Source organism: Choloepus didactylus, chromosome 4 (genome assembly GCF_015220235.1).
Source record: "Choloepus didactylus isolate mChoDid1 chromosome 4, mChoDid1.pri, whole genome shotgun sequence".
NCBI lineage: Eukaryota > Metazoa > Chordata > Mammalia > Pilosa > Megalonychidae > Choloepus > Choloepus didactylus.
The window spans coordinates 139,655,417-139,678,487 of NC_051310.1; the positions used below are offsets into that span (position 1 = coordinate 139,655,417).

At 41.3% G+C, this 23,071-nt stretch overlaps 1 protein-coding gene across 6 annotated transcripts in view; it reads right to left on the reverse strand.

Annotated features, from left to right (window-relative positions):
* The window catches only part of MAPKBP1 (mitogen-activated protein kinase binding protein 1), a 57,180-nt gene extending 35,579 nt beyond the window's left edge, over positions 1-21,601 (reverse strand). For 3 of the 6 annotated variants that reach the window (XM_037834245.1, XM_037834244.1, XM_037834242.1), the window contains exons 1-2: positions 21,475-21,601; positions 20,660-20,882 (exon numbers count right to left, since the gene is read on the reverse strand). In XM_037834245.1, coding sequence (XP_037690173.1) covers positions 20,660-20,776 — 117 coding nt within the window. In that variant the 5' untranslated portion in view covers positions 20,777-20,882; positions 21,475-21,601. Of the gene's footprint in view, positions 1-3,961; positions 4,070-20,659; positions 21,401-21,474 lie in introns of those variants that run through there. The other 3 variants (XM_037834243.1, XM_037834247.1, XM_037834246.1) reach the window with 3 other exon arrangements.
* Positions 21,602-23,071: the final 1,470 nt, after the last annotated feature.

The following is a 23,071-nucleotide window of genomic DNA, read 5'->3' on the forward strand; positions in this document are numbered from 1 at the left end:
GTGCTACCCTTATCGTGGGATAAATTACCTTTAGGCTACCCTAAACATTCTTGATAGTCTGCCCTATCTTATGCCTCCTTCTACACTTTTTCTCAGCTGAATGATACCCTAGCACCCAGTCACTCTTTGAAAGGCCTGAGTACCAGGGACTGACTGGAGAGCACTAAATCATCCTGGGAAAGCCCAGGGGGTACTCAGTTCAGTCACCACTCCTGCATCCTGGGCACTGTGCCCTTAAGTATCCCAGCGGGAGGGATACTTGGGAACATTCCTGCTGCACCAAATGCCTACTGAAGAAAAAAAAGAGTGTGGAGTCAGAGGCCAGCATTTACCACGTGGACAGGAATGGTCACAAATCAAGTGTAGGGAGCTAAAAGGTTGCTTAATCTTCTACTCTCTTCGAGCTAATCTGATTTCAGAAAAATCCTATGGATTCAAATTTGCATCAATCTTTCCCTTATGCTTCAGCTTAAGGAAAGAACCCAAGGAATCAGACCAGGCTGTTGGATTTCAGCTGCTCTTCCCTCTGACAGGAATTTGGGTAGGAGGATTAATTCTGAAACTATCTTGGACTTCTTCAACAGCAATCTAAAGCAGGAAGGAGACATGGAGACTAGTGTTTATCAAACTTTTTTAACCATGACCCATAGTAAAAGAACATTTTATATCATGACCCAGTATATATGTTCATACATACATACATATACAAGTGCATAAAACTGAAATAAAAGTTTCACAAAACATATTCCATGTGATATATTCTATTTTTCTATTATATTCTATTTCATTAAAAAATAATTTGGTCATGACCTACAGAAGAGCTAAAAGCTCCAGTCTGAGACGCACTGGTATAACTATCTCCTTCTGCCAGGCCTGGGTGACAAGCTCTGATCTATGGCACCTCTGTGTTCCTTAGGCCTTTCTTCTGTAGGGCTCTGGGTAGTGGAACACACTCCCAGGCTAGGAAAACCCCATCAGCAGGAGTTTGCCTGGGCTCATAGCTTGGCATATTTTCAAAGGCTTTATGGTTTTTGTTTTTTTCTGGCTTTCTTAGTAGTTATCCAAGGAAGAAAAGGCAGTTTCCTTTGGCTCTGTGGAGGGGGAGGAGCAGGGAAAAAATATTCAGGGGCATCAGCTGGTTTTTATTTTATGTTCTTAACTCAAACCAGCTTCCTGTTTGCAGGGAGGTTTTGGGTTGAGCTCCACTTTCAAAGGATCTGAGACTCCAGAGTTCCTGCAAGGCCTCCAACATCTAGGCTTCTTTTGCAAGGCTCCAGGGCTATGGACGTTTATAAACTAACACTCTCCCTCTGATCACCTTCTCCTCATCCTCTCTTTCCAAAAAGGCTGTACAGTTCCTGCCTGTCCTAGCAAACAAACACAAACCTTGATATCTCTTGCAAACACACCACAGGCTGAATAGCCCCAACATTCAAGCAGTGGTGTGCTGGAGCCAGTATGCACCAACCAAGGAGAGCTGACTGTGTGCCTCTTTTCCCCACATCCACATTCAGTGACAGCACAGTGGTAGCTTGAAGTGACCACAGTGGGAGTATTTTCTCCAGAGTAATCAATAAATGCTACAAATCAGGGCTTTTTTCCCACCTTGGAGAGCCTGTAAGCATTTATTAGCACACCACTGAGTTCAGGCCACTTCTCTCTCTCACTTGGACTCTGGCTGTGACTCCTAACCTGGTCTCCTTGCTTCAGTCCTTGCCCCCTACTGTCTTTTCTCATCAAGGCAGGTCAGAGTGATTCTTTTAAAATATAAATGAGACCATGTCATTAGTCTGTTCAAAATCCTCCAATGGCTTTCCATTTCCTTCAAGTTCAAATCCAAATACTTTACCCAAGTTTACAAGGCCCCAGATTTCTGGCCTCTGGCTACCTCTCAGACCTCATTTCCTACACCTTCCTCCTCACTCACTGCACTCCAACCAGCCTTGCCATCTTGAGCACCTCAAGCATGTCCTAGCCTCAGGTCCTCTGCATATATTATTCCTTCTGCTGGAAAGTTCTTCCCTCTTCCATTCACATAGCTCACTCCCTCAATTCACTCAGGCCTTTGCTCAAAAGGTCTCTTACTCAGAGAGGACTTCCTAGACTAGCTTTAATGCCATCACTCTACATCCAACTTGTCTTCCTTTATTTTTCTTCACAGCACTCAGAATCAGGTAGTGATGTGACACTGACTATATCTCTGTCCATGTACTTACTGTTTGTCTTGCCCAACAGACTGTGAGCACCTTAAGGGCAGGATCTAAGTAGCTGTCACTCATTGATCTATCTCCAGGACTTTATACATTGCCTGGCTCATAATGGGCACTTGATAAATATTTGACAAATAGATGGCAGAGGCTTCAGGAACAGTGAAAAGACAGAATAAGTAAGCCTATGAAAATTAGGGTATTTCAGGCAAACAGAATTGCTCCCCACAAAGCATCTGAAATTGGTTGTGACAGAAAGCCCCTGCTTAGGGGCAGACACAAAGGGAACTTAATGGTATAGGAAACATTTTGTTTCTTAAGCTGATGGTGGATACACAAGAGTTCCTTCGATCATTCCATATATCTTTATTGTATGTTTTAAATATAGTTACAAAAGAGAAAAAATATGGTCCAAGATGTGGCTGGAGTTCAGTACTATATGAGAAACCATCTTTCTATTATTCACAGACCTGACTTCTCTCATGATTCTCAAGCTGTTTCACTGACACTTGCTGATCCAACAATGTGGGGGAAAAGGTATGAAGAACTCAAGAATACGTATTTTTTATTTGATTTAGGTTTCTCATTTAAGTGTTCATAAGGATGCCATTTATACGGCATGCCATTTCCTGGTGGAAGCTTTCAAGAACCAATGTGATATCCCTTTATCTGATTACTAAGCGTGGCAGCAGGTGATGAGATAGGGCTCCCTCAGCCTGGGTCCCCAAGTAATTTTGATGAACAGAGCCCTTGTGCTGAGTTAACTGAACATGTAGATGAACAAGAAATAAACTATTGATTAAGCCATAGGGACTCTGAAGTTGTCTGTTACAGGGATCTTCAAGCTTTCTAGCCTCAGGAACTCTATACTCTTAGAAATTATCAAGGACTCCAAAGAGCTTTTGTTTAAGCAGGTTATATGTATTGATATTTACTATATTTAGAAATTACAACAGAAAAAAAACTTAATTACTAATTCATTTTAAAATAACAATAATAAACCCATTACATGTTCAAATAAATAACATTCTTATTTTAAAAACTCTACTTTCCAAAACAAAAAAGTTTAGTGACATGAGTGGCAATGTTTTACATTTTTGCAAATCTCTAAAGTCTGGCTCAATAGAAGACAGCTGGATTCTCATATCTGCATCTGCATGCAATCTGTTAAGAAATGCTATTCCAGCTGAAGTATATGAAGAAAATATAGTTGGTAAAGGAAGGACTTTATAGTTCCCTAAAAGGGTCTCGGGTATCCCAGGGATCCTCAGACCACACTTTGAGAATCAGTGGCCTAGCCTCTCCTGAATACTACAGCATCTTTCCACGTAAAGAAGCAAGCCCACTAGTGTGAGTGCTCTGGCCCCAGGCATCATTCAATGAAACTGAGACAGGGAAGAGGCCCTATGAAAAAATAGCTGTCCTGAAAGTCTGGAATGGGGCCTTAAAGTCAATCTCTGACAGGAACTTCAGTCCAAACCCTCAAGGTCCAAATGCCATAGCAGCGCAGAGAACTATTTATGCCTAGTAACTTGGAACATAATTGCCACAGGCAGCTGGCACTAGACACATCTGCAGTCTAGGAATATCACTTCATGTACAAGTGAAAACTCAGAACTAAAAAGAGAGCACCCATTTTGTACTCTACAGTCCACCACATCCAAAATGAAGCCTCGAAGCAGAGAGACTACCCAAGTCTTGACACAGCCTTTGGCAGATGGAGAGTGATAAGATGGAGGAAAGAGTATACCAACCTGAGAGACGGTGTCATCTTTCCCTGATGCAAGGCTTCTGGTAGGCAGAATTACTACAGGTATATGTGAGGGCTTGAATACCCACCACTCCCAACATGTACTAGGCAGAGAAGCATTGTATCTTCCTAAGAAAAAGAAGGAAGGCAAAATCAGCCTTCACTTTAATGAGATTAAGGGATAACTTTATAATAGCCTACTCCCAAGAGAAAAGCAAAGAATAAAACCAAGTGTTTAAGTGCTCTTCTGGCTCTCATTAAAGAGAATGGAAAAAACAGGTGGCTTAGAGGCGACAGACAGGACTACTCATTCACACAAGATAGAACAGTATTTTCCAACAGACAGATTGCAACTTATTAATGGCTCTTGAAATCAATTCAGTGGGAAATGAATGAAATAGAACAGAAAATAGACTTTGTAGCATGTAGTAGGACTAAGAATTGATGTAAAACTTTTGTTTTGGGGATGTGTGTTTGTGTGTGTGTACTTGGGTCACAATGTAAAATGTATTTCTTGATGTAAGATGTTCTCAAAAGAGGGTGAATGGATAAACAAATTGTGGTACATCAATACAATGCAATATTATTCAGTGAAAAAAAGAAATGAGCTATCACGACACAAAAAGACACGGAGGAACCTTAAATGTGTATTGCTAAGTGAAAAAAGCCAATCTGAAAAGGCTGCATACAGTATGATTTCAACTACATGACATCTTGGAAAAGGCAAATAGAGAGACAACAAAAAGATCAGTGGTTGCCAGGGGTTCATGGGTGAGAAGAGAGGGATGAATAAGTGGAGCACAGGGCAATTTTAGAGCAAAGTATTCTGTGTAATACTGAATGATGGATACATAACATTATGCATTTGTCAAAACCCACAGAACTATATTGCACAAAGAGAGAACCCTAATAGAAACTATGGACTTTAGTTAATTACAATGTATTAATATTGTTTCATCAATTATAACAAATGTACCACTAATACAAGATGTTAATAATTGGGGAAACTCTGTATGTGTGGCAAGGGGTACATGGGAACTCTGTACTTTCTGCTCAATTTTTCCATAAACCTAAAACTGCTCTAAAAAATAAAGTCTATTTTTAAAATGAATTTTAAAAGACCATTTAAAAAAAAAAAGGTTGATGCAGGCTATAGGCTCTACCCTCTAGAAACTTAAAATTCATTAGTTAAGATGAATGATAGACTAAAAAGAATCCAAGATATGATGAGAGAAATAAAGTACTCAAAGAGGAGGAAGAAAGATGTTTTCTGAACAGGATCAGGGAAGAAAAACAAGGAAGATTTCTTCGAGGGTAAGATGGTATTTGGATAGGGCCTTGCAGTGTAGATAGGATTTTTACAGGTGGAAAAACAGACAGAATTCTCAGTAGAAGAAGCTGCATGTACAAAAGTTTGATAACAGGAAACAACAGAGCAGGTGAGCAATGGTGAGAGAAAGATTGCGTAGGAGAGTAAGTCAGGAGAAATATGCTGCGACCAGATTATGGAAGGCCTTGAATGCCAAACTGAATGATTTGGGTTAATGTGTAGGTTTTAGGAAGTCAATGATTTCAAGCAGAGGACACAATCAATAATGTGCTTTAAAAAACAATCTGGTGATGATATATACAAGACATACATAAAGGCAAGGAGCTTAATTAGGAGGTTTACAATTGTTCAGGCAAGAAGTAATAAGGATCTAGACTAGCATGAAAACAGTGGAAGTGAAAAAGAAATGCTGGATTCAAAAGCCACGAACTAAATAGAATTGGCAAGAATGGGCACCCTACAACACTGGAAGTAAAAGAGAGAAGACTCAAATTTTGAATGCAATTCAGAGATCAGGAACAAGGTGATACCATGAACAGAAATGAGGGCATTGATTAGAAAGAGGACCTGGGTCTGGACAAAGGAAGAAGAGAACCAATAACGTCTGTTTCAGATGTGTTGAATCTGAAGCACTTCAGGGGTATTTGGAGGGAACCACAGAACACTTCATTCAGAAACATATACATGGGATTAGTGCTTGGAAGAAAGGTCAGGACCAGAAATAGATAGTTGAGAACTATTCACATGAAGGGGAAAACCACTACTGGAAGTACAATGAGATAGAAGAAGACAGAGGGAGAGAAGGGAAGGGAGAGAGGATAGAACCGTGGGGAACATCTTTTTTTTAAGAGTATGGAGAAGATCAAGTGCCAGGCAGTTAGAATGTGAGGAGAACCAGGAAGCCAGTGAAAGGGAGAGTCACCAAAAGGAAGGGGCAGTCAGATGCAAGTGCTAAAAGGAAGTGAAGATCAGAAAAGGAACGGTTTCTCCCGAGTCCAGACCCATCAGCCATACAGGCAGCATAGCAAAGTGTGCCAGGCAGGCCCAGCCCCCAAGGAGAGAATCCCAGGGACTCTGGGCAGAGACTTCTTAGCTTTACTGGCCTCTCTCTCTAGTCCCGGGATCTGATTAGTCACAGAGCTAGGGGAGACGCACCAGCAAATGTAAGAGGCAGTCTGTGGAGCCAAGAAAGGGCGCTGCTTGGGAAGGGCATCTAGCTTGGACCTATGACATAAATTGTTCAGATTTGCTCTTTCTTATTATGAGGGGACACGACAGGGAGTCTGCGATGGCATGAGTGTGGCTGCTCCCCTGGGGAGTACTAAGAGGCAAAAGCCACAAAAGGCTGGGGTCACATAGGATTTGGCTGACCTCAAACTGGTGAGGAAACCCCAGCAACTGGGAGGAAACCGATCTCTGTTTTTGTTGCCACGAGCACCACCAGCTCCTTTCTTCCCCTCTTTCCCTTCCCTTACTTCTCAATCCCACTCAATACAAGTTATAAATACCTGAGTTATAAGTCATTCCAACCAAACCATGGGCTTGCTATTTCTACAAACAAGCATGTCAGAGACCTGTCCAAGGCCAAGCTCTGTCTTTCCCTCCCTTCCTGCTGGTTAAGAATAACTATGTTTGTCTCTTGCCCACACATTACACTCTAATCTCACAAAACAGATTCTCCACCAGATTCTGAGAATTGCCACTTATGCAAAAGCCACAGAGGAAGCCCAAGGCCAAAGGTTTTTTGCAGAATCTTAGCCAGCTGGGCAGAAACTCAGTGACTGAGAAAGGAGAAGGCAGGGACCATGCCCAGGCTCACTGACTCCTGTTCCTTCAGAATCCAAAGTGCCATCTGATCAGAGGCAGGGAGGGGCAGAATGGCCATTCCAGGACTGCCTCTTTACTCTGCTCCTGGTCTCTACCCAGTATGGCTGATTTACAGTTCTACTCTCCATACCATGAAGGCTCCCAGAAACAACTTCCAACATAACAGAAAAACCAGGCACCCCCAGTTTAGAGCTCAGAAACAGAGTTGAATTGATTCTCCTCTGCTAGGAATAAAATAGCCTCAGCTTCTAAGAAAGGTAAGTCTGCCACTGCTTGGGAAGAGGTGACCTTTCAGATACCCTAGCCATAAGCCCCAGGAGACAAGGAAGCTAGAAAAATGGCTCCCAAACCTACCCTGTCAACAGAACTACTCATAGGCCTTAATTTTGTTCACACAGCAATTCCCCACCCCTACTCCCACAAGATTCTGAATCAAACAATATGGAGCTGGGTTCAGGAATCTGCTTATATTAAAGCTTTCCACATGGCTTTAATGATTGATACGATTAGGAACTATTAAACAAAAGCATTTTCTCCCCTTTTATTTACAAATTTTAGCCTCTCCTGGGACTAAGAGGAGAAAAAAAAAAACAATGTCCCAGGTATTCTTACAAGAATACCCAGTCCCATTGGGTACAGAGAAAGAGGATCTACAGTGACAACAGCTAACATTCACCAAATGTATGCTCTCCACTAAGATTTGTGCTACGCACTTAACCCAGATTATCTCATTTAATACTCCTGACAACTCTGTAAAGGACTACTATTATCTCCATTTTAGATGAAGTCAGGCAGGCAGGTAGTGAGTGGAAAAACCATGATCTAGACCTAGGTCTTTCTGGTTCTAGAAACCATGACACTCAGAAGAGGAAGTTCAGGTTCTCCACCACCACCAGAATGCTGTAGTTTCTGAAAGAATACATAGGAAGTTGCCATGCTTTCACGCAGGCATCAGGGACAAGTCTGAGAATCCAGGCAGAATGCAAGACAGCAGCAGGATAAAGTGGGGGTCGATAGGATCCACTCCTGCCAGCTTTAATGATTTAAAATAATAATAATAATGATAATAATAATAATAATAATAAAAGGCAGTCCTTCTGAGTAGCTGAAATAGGTCTAAACACGGGTTCTGACGTCTCCTCACTGAGATGGTTGCAGAGAAAGAGGAAGGAAGGGCCTTTCTAATACAAGAGGATCCCTCACGGCCAGAGCTCACCCACGTCCCACCCATGGTAGAACCTACGCTATCAACGTGGACAGCTGACACCCATTTCCCAGGGAAGTGACATTAGAGTATCAGAAGCAGGAAAATCTGATTTCACGTACAGGAAGAGAGAAGGATGGCATCAGACAGGAAAGGGAAAGAATGAGGAGATTCTAGCTAAAGGGCTCAGTTATAGTACAATCATCAGCACGTGCCCAAGTCTAGAGAGCAGCTTTAACGTAATTCTCACAGTGCATGGTACAGAGCAGGCACTCCTACCCTCCCTTCCCCTTCCACAGTTATCAGTAAGGAATGCAGAGGCAATGTCTTGATTCAAGCAACTGGAATGGAGAAAAAAATTCTCTTAGGTCGGTCCTGACTACATCAAGACCAGGACAACAAACAAAGCTTTATGAGCTAAAAGTCTGACCATCAAAAAGGTTCTAATTCCTCTTCATTCACCAACACTGTACGCTTGAAGTTTTCTTAATCTCTAGGTTTCCAATTTTGTAACCAGGGAAAATACTAACTGTTCCTTATCTGGACTAAGTGTGCAAAGTGAATGTGTGTCCTGGGACAAAAACAGGAGTGGAGAGGACTCTCAGTGCTCCTGCAATCATGCCATCTTGTGCCATGACACTCCTGGGAAGAAAGGCACCTTCAATATGTTATTTTCTACAAAATGCTTGCCCCTTTCCATTCCCAATGTAAATATCCTCTCTCAGGCCTTCAGCATCAAATTCCTGGATACAGGGATGACCTTCTGATCAAAATCCTTACTGTAGATGCTATCCTCCCCACTCCTAATCCATCAGAATAATCTTTCTATAACATAGCTTTGAGCATGTCCCTCCTCTGCTCAAACACCTTCAATGGTTTTTTACTGCCAACTAAATAAAGCATAAATATCTTGGCCTAGCATTCAAAGCTGTCAATGGGCCTTTCTCTTCTTCTATTTCCTACCACTCAACTGTATGAACCATGTGCATTTGTCAGTCTTGGATTACTCAATATTCTGAAAAGAAGCCTCAGAGCTTTAACTCATATTCTGCTACCTGGAATGCCCTTCCCTTCTACCTCCCAATACCAAAATCCTATCCTTCCTTCAAGGACCAGTCAAATGCCACATCCCCTATGATTCCTGCTGTGATCACCCTGGTCGGAAATCATTTCTTACAGCAATGCTTAATATGCATCATTCACATGGTATGAAATATGTAGTACCTTGTGTGGAAGTTATTTATGGATTTGTCCTGTCACTACTACTAATCTAAAATCTCCTGGAGGGCAGAGGCTGTGTCTCCTATAACTCTATGCTTACAGCATAGGCCACAAGTTTAATATATATTTGTTGAATCCAATTTTAATACTTTAAAAATATTTATAATGCTTTTTGGTTAATTTTACTTATTTAGAAAGTTCTTCCGCCTCCTAGAGAACCTTCCAACTATCTATTAGGGCCAGCCTATAAGTATGAGCAGGAAGCAAGATTTTAATGCCTTTTCAGAAAGATTGGGTGAAGCCCGAAATCCATGTGCCTTAAATGATGACAAATAAAACAGTCTTATTCTTAATTTTGGTAAAGGCAGGCATGGTATGGCTCTTTGCAAATGTCACTTAAATTAAAATTAAAAAATAAGTCCAAAAAGACTACAGATGATTTTTTAAATAAAAATAACAATACTATTGTTTAAAGAGATCTTTAAACGTTCTTTATAATCAGAAATAGATGTAGCCATGGGAATATTAACAGTAGTTATCTCTGGGTGCTGGAATTGTGGGTGACTTATTTCCTTCTTTATATTTCTCTACATTGCTTGTGTAACAAAAAACTCTTCAAAAACACTTGTACTTCAGAAAGTATCAAAAAATATTTCATTTACCAAAGCTAACCAAGGAAATATTTTTGAAGATATTATAAAGTAAATCATCTCAAATTCAACAAGTTAACCATGGATTTGTGAGAAAATATTTTTATGTCCTGTGCCAGTTTGAAAATATTATGTCCCCCCAAAAAAGCCATGTTCTTTGATGTAGTCTTGTGGTGCTGATTAGATTTGCTTGGAATTTGCCCCACCCAGCTGTGGGTGATGACTCTGATGAGATACTCCCATGGAGGCATGGCCCCACCCATTCAGGGTGGGCCTTGATCAGTGGAGCCATATAAATGAGCTGACTCAAAGAGAAGGAACTGAGTGCAGCTGTGAGTGACATTTAAAAGAGGAGCAAGCTTGCTAGAGAGGAACGTCCTGGGAGAAAGCCATTTTGAAACCAGAACTTTGGAGCAGACGCCAGCCACATGCCTTCCCAGCTAACAGGTTTTCCGGATGCCATTGGCCATCCTCCAGTGAAGGTACCCGATTACTGATGTGTTACCTTGGACACTTTATGGCCTTAAGACTGTAACTGTGTAGCCAAATAAACCCCCTTTTTATAAAAGCCAATCCATCTCTGGTGTTTTGCATTCTGCAGCATTAGCAAACTAGAACATGTCCTATTTTTGCTAAACAAACAAAAAAACCCTCAAGCTTATTATACAATGTTTTTTAATAAGATTTGTGCGTAACTGCTATAATAAAATGAGTATACAGATTTTAAAACTTCAACATTTTAGATTTACGTATGAAATATGCATGTTTAAACTGAAGAGTTTATCTTTATTGTTTTTTTCTACTTTGTAAAAAATTCAAACATTACAGAAATATATACCATAATTATATCCATTATCTTTTCCTGAGGTAACCAATATTAACAAAAGTTTGGTATTATAGCCTCATTTTTTTTTCTATGCATAATGCTAACTTTTATATGTGTATTTAACAAAAATATAAATTATCATTAACATAAAAAACTATTGTACAATTTGCTTTTTTTTTCACTTAATATATCTTGTATAACCTTCCACATCAGTATATACAGTATGACCTCATTCTTTTTAGCAGGTACAAGGTATTTCATTTTATAGACACTAACCCCCTATTGATGGCTGCTTGTATGCATAGGATAAGATCCCAGAATTATAATTGCTGGATTAAAACATATGAATATATAAATTTTTCTTCTAATAGATATTACCAAATTGCCCTCTAAAAAGGGTAGATCAATGAGTGCTTTCACTAACAGCATAAGGGTATGAAAGTACTTGTTTCCCCACATCTTCATTTTTAAAGCAGAAACTATTTAAATAGAATATTTTACTCTGGTTACAATATTAGAATCTTAAAACAACTGGTTATAAACTTAGCATATTTTCACTCTGCCTGTAAATTCTTAGTCTGGAAAGAGAGCTCTGAGACTAATTCACTTCCCAAATTATTTTTCAATATAAATGAATTAGCCCCAAAAGAAGAAAATTTATTTCTTTATCTGGAGCAGCTACTGCTATTAAAAAGCGTCCTTATCGAAAGAACTGAAATTGTGGAACTGTGACCCATAACAATTTTTAATATTACCTATATAACTGCTTGTTGAGCTGTACACCAAAAGTTAACACCTTTCTGTATGTATATTATATTTTGCAGTAATGGAAATAGCTGAAGTTGTGGAACTGTGACCCATGACACTCTTGAAATCTGCTCTCTAACTACTTGTGAAATCATACTTTTAAAGTTATCACTGTTATGTATATATGTTGAAGTTCACAATAAAAAATGCACTAAAAAATGGAAGAATTAAAAAAAAAAAAAAAAAAAGCATCCGTATCACTCCAGTGGTCTCTAATCAGATATGGAAAATTAAGACTTCTCCCAAAATCACATCTATAGCCCTGAAATAAATCACACAGTAGTGTTAGTGTCAGAAAGAATATTTGCTATGTATTCTTTTCAGTTAGTAACCAAGGTACTATTGATACAGGTAAGACTATTGGCAAGGAGAAGGTTCTGAGAATAGGTTACAACAAAAGCAAGAGTGGGAGGATGACTGAATGTTGGAACAGAAGAGGCTGGGCCTACAAAAAGGGACTTCTCACAATGGAAACTTGGCCAAAAAAAAAAAAACCTTGCCAGCAAATTAGAAGAATTCCTTGGTATTCTAGAATCTATAGAACCAGATAATATTAGTAACCCCTTACAGCTATACAGTTATTTAGATTTTGCAATATGCTTTCAAAGTTATTAAAGCTGATTTAATCCTCATATCAGCACTGCAAGGAAGGCATTAGTATCCCAATTTTACAAATGAGAGAGAAACTCACACCCTCAAAAGTGAGAAGTGCCCCCATTTCTACCCCAACACATACACACACACACGCACACACACAGTCTGACTACTCAAAATGTGGTCTGTGGAACAGCACCACTGGCATCACTTGGGAGACTGACAGTAATGCAGTCTCAGGGCCCACCCCAGAGCTATTGAATCTGAATTTGCATTTTAACAAGACCTCAGCCTCCATCCCCTTAATCCCCTCCTCCCCCATCTCATTTATCTGTATATTAACGCTTGTAAAGTCCTGTTCTCTGGCCAGTTCTGGGTTTGCTGTGATGGAAAGTCTGTGTGACTGTTACTGTGGGAGCCTCACAGCAGAGACCAAAGCAGCCAGGGGAAGGAAGCACATCATAAGCAGAAAGGACATATTTAGAAAAGTCAGCAGCAGGTTATTATGTCATATGAAAACAATCATGTGTGCTCTCCCAAACAGAAATCAACCTCCCAATCATCAAGGTAACAGAGGCAGGCCTGCAACCTACTTGTTGCAAGTTTAGTCCTGAGGCTGCTTGCTTTTCTCCAAAGCAGGAGCTGCAAGGTGGCAACAGCCACATGTCTGAGCATGCTCTGAGCTCCTCCCCAATGAACACAAACTGCCTTGGGGCTACCTTTTCTCAGGACTAACTGGGGCAGCCGCGGAAAACGCACTTTAACATCCCATGCTTTTGCACCCATAATGTTATCACAGTTGCCCATTTGAAAGAAGAAATCAAAATAATGCAAATTTGAGATCAGATAAGGCAAGGTACTTGCTCAAGTAACTTAGCCACCTTGGAGACTGCACAGCCAAACTGGGTCAGGGGGGTAACTGGTCTCATTTCTTCTCATTACCATGTTCACTGAACCCCAGCTCTCATCATCCAGGTCAGCTCTAGCATGGGGCATTTTAGCTCCAGTTTTTTTCCACAGAAAACAGCCATTCTGACTCAGCTAGTCTCCATTCCTCCCAATGTCCCTACCTGTGGGTAGGGATAGACACAGAAATGAGAAGGCAGAGTTCAGAAGTAAAAGGGCAGAGATCTGGAGTAGCACTAGCAAATCAAGAGTGTGAGCCACACAATCAACCTGGCAACCAAGAACAGAACATTTCAAACCCGTAACGCACACATACACAGCAACAATCAAGGCATCTGTTAAACTCCACTTCACTCTCCTACCTAGCCACCACCCTAACAGAAACGCAACTGCTTGTGGCTTATGTTCATCTAGAACCACACAGCTGCACCCTGTCAACTTGACACTTGTGTGCCCACAGAACCACAGGTGGCACATTTCCTAACAGTACCATTAGGGCAAGAAGTGGGGATAACAGGAAATCTGGAGTTGGGGGTGAGTAATGGAACATGGACGAAAGGGGTTAAAGAATGAAGGCTCTAAAATAAACAATCTGAGAAATTCATTAAATTGACTTTTATGGGGAACTTTGGGGAGACTTTTTTTTTAAAAAAACTGCCCTTTTCAAGATGAATGCAGAATGTGACTCTTGGCTATAGCAATGCCCAGGGCCATGCTTTGCACATGAAGGTGCCCTGGGAGGACTACAGAATAATAATGAAGTGTGAGCTTTGGAGTTTAATAGCCTAAGTGTGAATGCCAGTTCAGCCACTTATGGCTGGGTGACCACCAACTATTCACCTGACTTCCTTTAACATCAGTTTCCTCATCTACAAAATGGGAATAACAATATTTACTTCTTAAGAGTTGTGTAAAACTTGAATGAGATAATATATGTAAAGTGCTTAGTACAGTGCTTGGCACATAGCAAAAGCTCAATAAATGTTAGTTATTATTACCACTACTATTATTATTTCTAGTCTTATTATTATGAGAGTAAGATGAGGACAGGAAGCACTGCCAACTGCCAATCTACATTGGGAAAGGGTGGTTCCAGGAGCTTACCGCCCAAAAATGTTGAATGGTACAAATTCAAATGTTGAAAAGTAAACGAACAAAAAAGTCAAGATGAAGTCCTTGGGTATTTTAAATTTTAAAAATAAAATCATCCTAATTGCATAAAACAAAACTTCGTCTCCATTGTCACTCATCTCGATGACACCATAAGCATCACATCCTTCAAAAACTGCTAACACCCTCCAGGGTTCTAGTTCCTAACTTGGGTGGTGGTTACACAGGGAATTGTTTTATAATTACTCATAATACAGTACACTTATATTTCATTAACTTTTCTATGTCTATTATACTTCATAATATTTAAAAGTTTTGTTTTGTTTTTTAACAGCCAGCACCTTTAATAAGGCCAGCTGAACTTCTGGAGAAATGACCACAGACCTTACGACCGTTGAGAGATGTGAAGAGAATTAGAAATTGTGGTGAGCTCAGCCTGAATGGGGAGCAATGTTCATATGCAGAAGAACAACAACAACAACAAAAAACTCCCTTCTCAGAATTCCTCCAAAAGAGAATTTGACCAAGTGAAAAAAATTCAACCATACGGTTTCATAAAGGGCTGTTCCAAGATCTTCAAGCAAATTTAAATCTCATCTATGAATGAAGGGGCAGGGTAGGGGAAACATCTTTAACCTCATTTCAGTTTTAGGGGGAGAGATAAAATATGTAAACCTAGAAATCTATAAAAAAAGATTATTTTATAGATGAAGGAAGCAACAAAAAAGCATTCCAAACATTCTCTGTGCTAAACTTGAGAAGAGGTGGAATTTACTATCTAGAAGTCTAAAAGGAGATATCCATACTGTGAACTCATTATTCTCTAAGTATCCTTCAAAACCAGAGAAAAATACGTGACCCATTAAGACTTGCTGATATAACTGTTGGGAGGAAGAAAACCAAGATTTGGAAAATCTGAGCACTCACAACTCTGCCAACCCTAAAGATCCACACTGCCCAGTCTGGCTGTCATACCCGCTTTTTATTTCTTGCCCTCTTTTTTAATTTTAAGAGGTAACAGATGTTTAGGTCAAATCCACAAATGTGGTAATAAACACCCAAGAAGGTAGGCTGCTCTCATTCCACACCTCTACTGAGAACTGTGAAAAAAGCAAGCTGACAGAAAATGTCCTTTTGTATTGCATTAAACAATGGAGCCCAGAGGAGTGGCTGACCTTCTAGCAATAGGAATGTGATACATAATATATCAAATCCTACTGAAAACATTGTAGCTCTTTTCCTTAACAACACTGCAGTCTGAACATGAAGTAAAACCAACAGATACTCCCAGAACAACAGTGGGACAGACCATGTTCCCAGAGAAGCTTAGTTGAATAAACATAGTCCCAAATTTCAAGCCCTGGACTGTTTTCCAAAGGGGCAGTGATAATAGCCACAAGCCCAACTTCAGACTCAGTGCAGGGAGGGAGAAGGATATGGGTACAGAAATTAAGTTGAAGCCTTTTTCATTAGTCAAGAAATGGAAACGCACAGGTGTCCAATGGAAGACAGAGGTGAAATCGGAGAAATACCAATGGCCCCCAAAACATTCAAAATACTGGCAGGAAATAAGACAGTGACTTAACCTAAGCCCAAAGAGGAAATCTGCCCGAAATTGCAAACTGAGAGAGGGAAAAGAAACTTGGAAAGCAGCAGTGCCACAAGACTCTGAAATGAGTGAGGTCAACGGGAAGGCTCTGCAAGACAACCTAGAGCCTGAAGAGGCTGCGCTATTTTAAACAGCAAAGGAAGCGGTGTTGTGTTCAGGGAAAGAAGAATCCTCTCTCTCTGGTGAGAATCACTTTGATGGCTGAGGACAGCAGCTGCAGGCACCGGAAGAAGGAATGAAATAGAGATCAAAGAGACAAAACCAAGAGAACACCAACAATTTTCATTTTACACCACCTGTGCTGAGGATCTCAACACATCACAAGCCTTAATTCAAGAATACAGTAGAGACAGAAAAATCAGTGAGAACTTGCCTAAGGCCACTAACAAAGGCAGGTGAGGAGCAGGGCTGCTGGCCACCAAGGCCTCTCCTCTTGGTCATCTATTCTTGGTCATCTATTCTCTCTATTACACAGATAGTGTCTAATAAACACTAAACAACTATTGGTTGTTATGAGTACCAAGAGAACAGGGAAGTGGAGTGGTGACAGAAAAGACAGGCCTGGAATCAGTGATACTATCACAAAGTTTCCTATTCTTGCCCATGGAGGAAATTCCTGCTGATCTGCTTTAGTAAGGCCCTTATCATCTCCCCAGATCTGACCTTAGAACAGCACAGTTTTCTCAAATATGACATAGCAGTTTACAGAGTAATCAGTCCAGAAGGCACAGGAGAGATTAAAAACTACTCAGCAAGAAGAGTATGCTTACTGGACTAACTTTACATACTCCTAATAAGCCTCTGTGAGGACTTAGGTATGAAGCCAATAGATTCCAGGGTCCTGGCACCTAAGCCAGTGGTTCATAACCAGCAATGGGCTTTGTGGTGGAATTTAATGTATGTACTACTGCCAGACTCTACCCTCAGAGGTTCTGATCCACAGATAGGATAGGCCCAGACGTGTACTTTTTAAATGCTGCACAGTATTCTGATGTCTCCCTGCCTTCCTGGCTCCTTCTTCAAGTTGAGAGCATTAATCTAGAGCCAATAATTCATAAATGCTTTGAAAATGATTATGTTTCCCCACTACCAAATAGATTTCAGAGTCTTAATAATAACACCTAGGTTCAAACACTGAGCAAAAGCTGAAATCAGATTATTGCAATTTTTTTCTCCTCCTTGAAATCCAACTACACAAACTCTTCTTAAGGCCACATATTAAAAGACTCAGAGCACTACCATATAGGAAAAAAACTTGGAAAAGAGAACAAGAGAAAGAGAGAAGCAGGAACAGGAGAATTAGACTTGCAATCATAAAAACTAAGAACTAGAAGAAAGTTGCAAGTCACTTTGCCCACTTTCCAAAGGGATAATATGCAACCCAGATTGGATTGATACCTATTAAGGAGAAGGAAGATTTTAAAATCTCCTTCACTTATGTTTTCAAAATCTAACAACCCTCCAGCGTAGACAATCCTTTTGTATCCCTAAATTAAATCTTGCTTACTGAGCTTCAGTCCAATTCTCTCTTTCATTAAAACAGCAAAACAACCCAGCAACCTCCACATAAAAATCTTTAAGAAACTATAAAGAAAGAGGGAGAGGATTGGCTACAGAAGAGCATCCCATTTGCTTCTTAAGGATAATCCAAGCTCATAATGATTAAGCACAATTGAGATGAGAAGTAGGAACTGAGAATGTACAGGATTTGAACTTGAAGGGTATTTACAACCAACTTTGAGTTATACTTCTTCAAGACTCAGCAGATCTGGCATAAGACCTTGAATTACCATCCTTTTCAATTCCTCTACACTGCAGAGACTCCTCTCCCTCTGAGAAAGCGAAATAAAAATCTCAGCTCTCATTTACTCTCTGTAGTAATTTAAATCCTCATCTCTGCTGGCTCTTTCACTCTGGCTTTTAACCATATCTAGGTCTCTCCTGAATTAAATTCTTTCAAGGAGCACTACTTTCTATGTATGTATATTTCTTCTCTCTTATACTCTTCACACCTAAATGGGCTGCAGCTCAACTTTTTTCTCATCATTTTATTATTCCTAATTGTGATTTCTCTTTTAAAGGGGTTACAAACTCCTGTTCATTTTTTATTCATCTGAATTTGGCAATTCACTCTATTTGACACCTTTATTTTTTCAACTTTTATTCAACAAACATTCATTTAGTACTTACTGCATACCTTACACTGTACTAAGCAGTGTGATGTTAAGGAAATAAAAAAAGTGACCCCTGCCCTTAAGAAATGAAGACATACGTAAAAGAACAATTAGAGATTGGTTCCAAAGTACTGGAGCAGTCAGAGAAGGCCCTGTGACTCCAGGCCATCAGAGGTAAGAGCTGCATAAAGGCCCTCTGTCACTTTCTTCTTTGTCTCCTGCATAGGGGCATATGTCTTTCTGTCCTTAAATTTATTTCAGTATTAGCTACCCATGAACCATGAACTCTCTGACTGGTACCATGATTACCCACAATTTCAATTTCAGTGAACTATTTCCTTCATATACAGCTCTAGGACAGACCAAGCCATTTAAAGCAGTCTGAAGCACTGAATTCCTATTTGAAATTAGGATCTTTAATGGTGATGCCAGGATGCCCCTTTTCGCACTCTTTTCCCGGTGAACTCTTCTCCTCTTGCCTAGGACTCACAGTTCAAGCATCCTTTCCTATGTGAAGTCTTTCCTAGCTCCTTTAAGCTGACTTAGCTTCCCACCCCTATGCTTCCAATAACACTGTATACATAATGTCTAGAACAGCACTTTTCACATACTGCATTGTAATTATCTGTTTACATGTCTGACTAACCGCAAGGTCTGTGATGGCAAGGTCAACATTTTATTCATCCCTAGTTCCACATATAATAAACACTCAATAAGCATTTATTGAATACATTAATGATCAATGACAAGGGAAGTTCTAAAGAATGGCAACCATACCTTCTTGAATCCAGACCAAAATTACAATACGTACTAACATTATTTGAAGACTAAACTCCTATTATACAGGTCTACTACTTATACCAGCAAAAGAGGCCCAAGATATGGGAAGATTGCTCTAATAGTGTTGGTCATTGCCAAGTTACCAGCCCAAAATATGAGAGTTCATAGTACTAAGAATGATTCAACATAACAAAGAGTCAACACAGGCAAACTTAAGACAGTTTCTAAGTTTCAGACTCATTCTCTCAACTCTGGAAAACATGAGTAAGGATTAATGAGTTCTTGGAAGGATCACCATACTATCTCTACTATCATGGAACTTTATAGCCAATTTTTTTTTTCTTTTTTTTTTTTGCAAAGAAACACTGTTTATTTCCTTATATACATTTGTCTTGATAGCCACTACAAAGACTATTTCCTCTCACTGATCTAGTCCACCATTTACGTTGACTTTCAACATATCACGGAAGCAGCGTATATAAATATGTATCATACATTTATAAGCACTGTGAAGACACAAAATAGGCTTTAACACAACTGGGGGCCTCTCACATGCCACTTAAAAATAAGCACAGGTTTGCTTTCCACAAGACTTTCAATCTCTGCTGAAATATACAGTAAAGTTGTTCACCTTCTGATCAAATCCAATTAAGGATCTGCTAAGGAATAGGAATCTGACCTGAGTCCTCCCAAAAACCTGCCATGTTGTATATCAGCACTTTAAGTCATTCCTCATGGGGTTTAGTCATCTCGGAAGAGACACAGGCAAGGCAATAAAACGCTGCTGTCTGAAATGCCTCTGCCTGTAGCAATCCTGTATCACACAAGGCTATTGTGTTTATAGGCTGCTAATAAGACACAAAAGTCTAATCTGATTTTATGGGAACAAAGCCCAGGATTCCCTCAGGGATTAAACAAATTTAGTCCACTTTGGTATTCTCAAAGTGGTGGAGCTCAACAAAGTTGAAAAAAATCATAAGGACCAAAATCCAGACAAATAGGAGATGGAAAGGGACTTTGCCTCTGAGGAACTTCTGTAGCTGGGTAGGATCTGGCTCTTGGCATAGAGTGAATGAGATAAGTAATGTTCAGTGGCAAACTGTTTTGCTAGCAGACATCTGGCTACTTGCATGGTATTCCTCAAAAGCCAAGAATCTCCAGTCAAATCAGTTTAGGCCTCTTAAAAAAGACACATAAACTGTTTTGACCCCAGCCAAGAGCATTTAACAGGCCAATTCCTCAGACTAGGTGTTTTAGCATACTTCTTTCTGCTACTACAACTCTTACATAACCCCAGCTGTGAAACAAACCTGCAGCTGCATTAGTCACAGCTTAGTCCTTAACAGGGTATGAGGTCCACTATCCTCTTTCAAGAAGAGAAACTGAGTCATACCATATCAATTGGCTTCCCCAAGCACAAAGTTGGTTTGTAGGAGGCCAGGACTGAACCCAGGATGGCCTTCTTCCTATTCAACTGTTCTCATGGATGAGTCTCAGCATACCCACCCTTGCTGCTCTGTTCCTTCAACCTAAAACTGAATCAATGCCTACTTGAGGGGCACATTTAATCTTTTAGAACCAAAAAGGAAAAGGAAGATTAAAGAGGAACAGGGAGCAGAGGAAGGGAGGGTTGAAAAGGGGTGGCTCCCAATACTAGGACTCACCTTGGAGCTGAGGTCCTCTCGCCGGTTTCCTGCCTTACTCCTGCGTAGTTTGATGGATGGGGATCGCAACAGGTTCTTGATCCGGCTGGTAATGGTTGACCCTTCCACAGCCATCATGATGTGGAACCGCTTGGGACAGTCCCTGGCCCAGTCTTAGGACCTGTCTCAACAGCGGCACGGCCTTCCCACTTTGCAGGGCCTTCCAGTATGCCCTATCACTGACCTGAGATGGCAGAGACCACCTTAGCATCAAAGCAGATGTCTTACCTTCTGCTTAATTGTCTGCAGCTCTTACCTCTTGGTATTATCCTCTCCCTTACCCTATAGCAACTTCATCCCCGCTCCAAAACCCTGCGCGGTTTCTTATAATGTGGAAGGACAGACAAATGAAAAAAGGGGGTGGGGTGGGGATGGGGTGAGGAATCCTGAGCCACTAAGAAATGCCAGGCCCATGCCTGCCAGAGGCATTTTTACTGGTGGGATGGGACGGGCCCAAGTAGGGCTGCTGACTGGTATGGACCCCGTTAATTCTCAACTGTTCCCAAAGCAACTGCGGTGCACAAGGGAGGCCGCCGAGGCCACTGAGGAGTTCCTCAGGGGGCTCTAGGCACCTGCGCCGGCGGCCACGGGGATACTCGGCGCGGCGGAGCTCGTCCTGGCCCAACAGCAGCCCGTTTTGCCACGGGAGCCTCCCTCCCCCTCCCCCGATCCTCTGGAGTTTGCTTTCGGCTCCACACGGGCCCTAGACCTTTCTCTTTCATCCCCCTCAGAAGCCCCTACTACTCGTCAGCGCCCCCGCTCGGGTCCAGCCTCACCAGCCCCGGGGCGCGAGAGCGTCGCGGCTCACAGCGCCCTCAGGCATCGCGCTCGGCGATTTCAGCTCCGCCGCGGCAGCCGCAGCAGCAGCTATGGTGGCACGAGCGGCTCAAACCGCGAACTACTGCCTGGGCCAAGCTACCGGCTGGGTAGGCGGAGCCGAAGCAAGGGGGTGCGTCCGTATCCAGGAGGGCGTTCCCAGAGTGGACGCGCAAGATTTACCCGGGCGGAGCCAAGGAAAGAGCCTAGAAAGCAAGAAATGGGACCCGAGAACCACGGATTCCGGACCGGGCAGTTGTGGGTACCGCTCTTAGAGGAAGGTCATCGGAACATGGCTTCAGAATTAAGAGAGTCAAGCCTTTTGGGGTGTTATCAGGCCTGGTCCCTCGGAGAAAACTGCACTTCCCAGAGTCCCAAGGCGATAACCACGCCCCCAGGGTGGTAAAGTTGGCATTTATTTGATAGGCCCGAGGGACCAGAGTTGAAACTAACTCCTAGCTCAGAATTACAAGATTGAAGTACAGCCGTAAAGCTCTGCTCCCATTGCCAATCGATTTAAACTAACCACGTGGAAATGGCTCTTCGGAGTAACTCGCTCAATCGCTAATAACGGTGTTTTGCACTGGGCCTTCTGATTGGCCATGATGGAAGGAAGGGAAGAGAAACAACGTGCCTATGGAAAGTATTTGTTTTAAAGACACCTTTAGCCTCCACGTCCCACCACGCTGTCATGCATAATTAATCAGGATTTTGTCGCTCCGGATCTCTTCCTCGCTCCTGTTAAAATTTACTTGTGAATTCTTTTCCCTAGGACTGTTACCTGGTGAGGTAACTGTTATAAGCTGTCTGGCACTATATTTAATGGCAGTTTTTCTAGCTCATGGGTGGAGGGTGGGTGGAAGGCGACACAAGAATACCTATACGTATTCATATTGCATAAGTGTCTCAGCCTAAGTGTGTTATAAGGAGTCCCAGGAATTTCCATTTCGTTGTTACTGCAATAAACTGCTCTACGAAAAGGCTAGCCTAAGCCAAAAGACTTCTGAATAAACACTGATGTGCCTCTTTCACCCTCTCCAGATCCTTGGAATCCCCGGGAGAGATTACATGTTAGGAAGAGGGGGAGGGATCTTAAGCCCAGAGGACTGGGCTTTGTACAACCAAGTGGCCAAGCAGGCATGTACTTATATGTACTGTAATGTGTTAAAAATGAGATATGTAAAACCTCACAGGTTGACACAGAGTTCAGGGACATAACCTCCTAGAAGACCAATCAGCAATAGCTACCAGAGACATGAGGCTTCCTTCCCTTCAACCATGCACTGCAGATGTAATGGGATATAAAACTGGATTTTAAAAATTACTTCTCAAACCTGGAGGAAGGAGGCAAGAGCCACTACCTACAAGAGTATGAAATAGAGAATTGGGTCCCAAAACTCCTTGCTAGTTTCCACTCTCCTCTGGAGTAGAAACCAATATAACACTGCTAAAAAACGTTACCATCTTGTGTCTTTGTATGCACCAGACTCCAGCAACTGTCACTTTCACCCATGAAACAAGGTAAGAATGTGTCTTGTTCCTAATCCTTTTCCAATC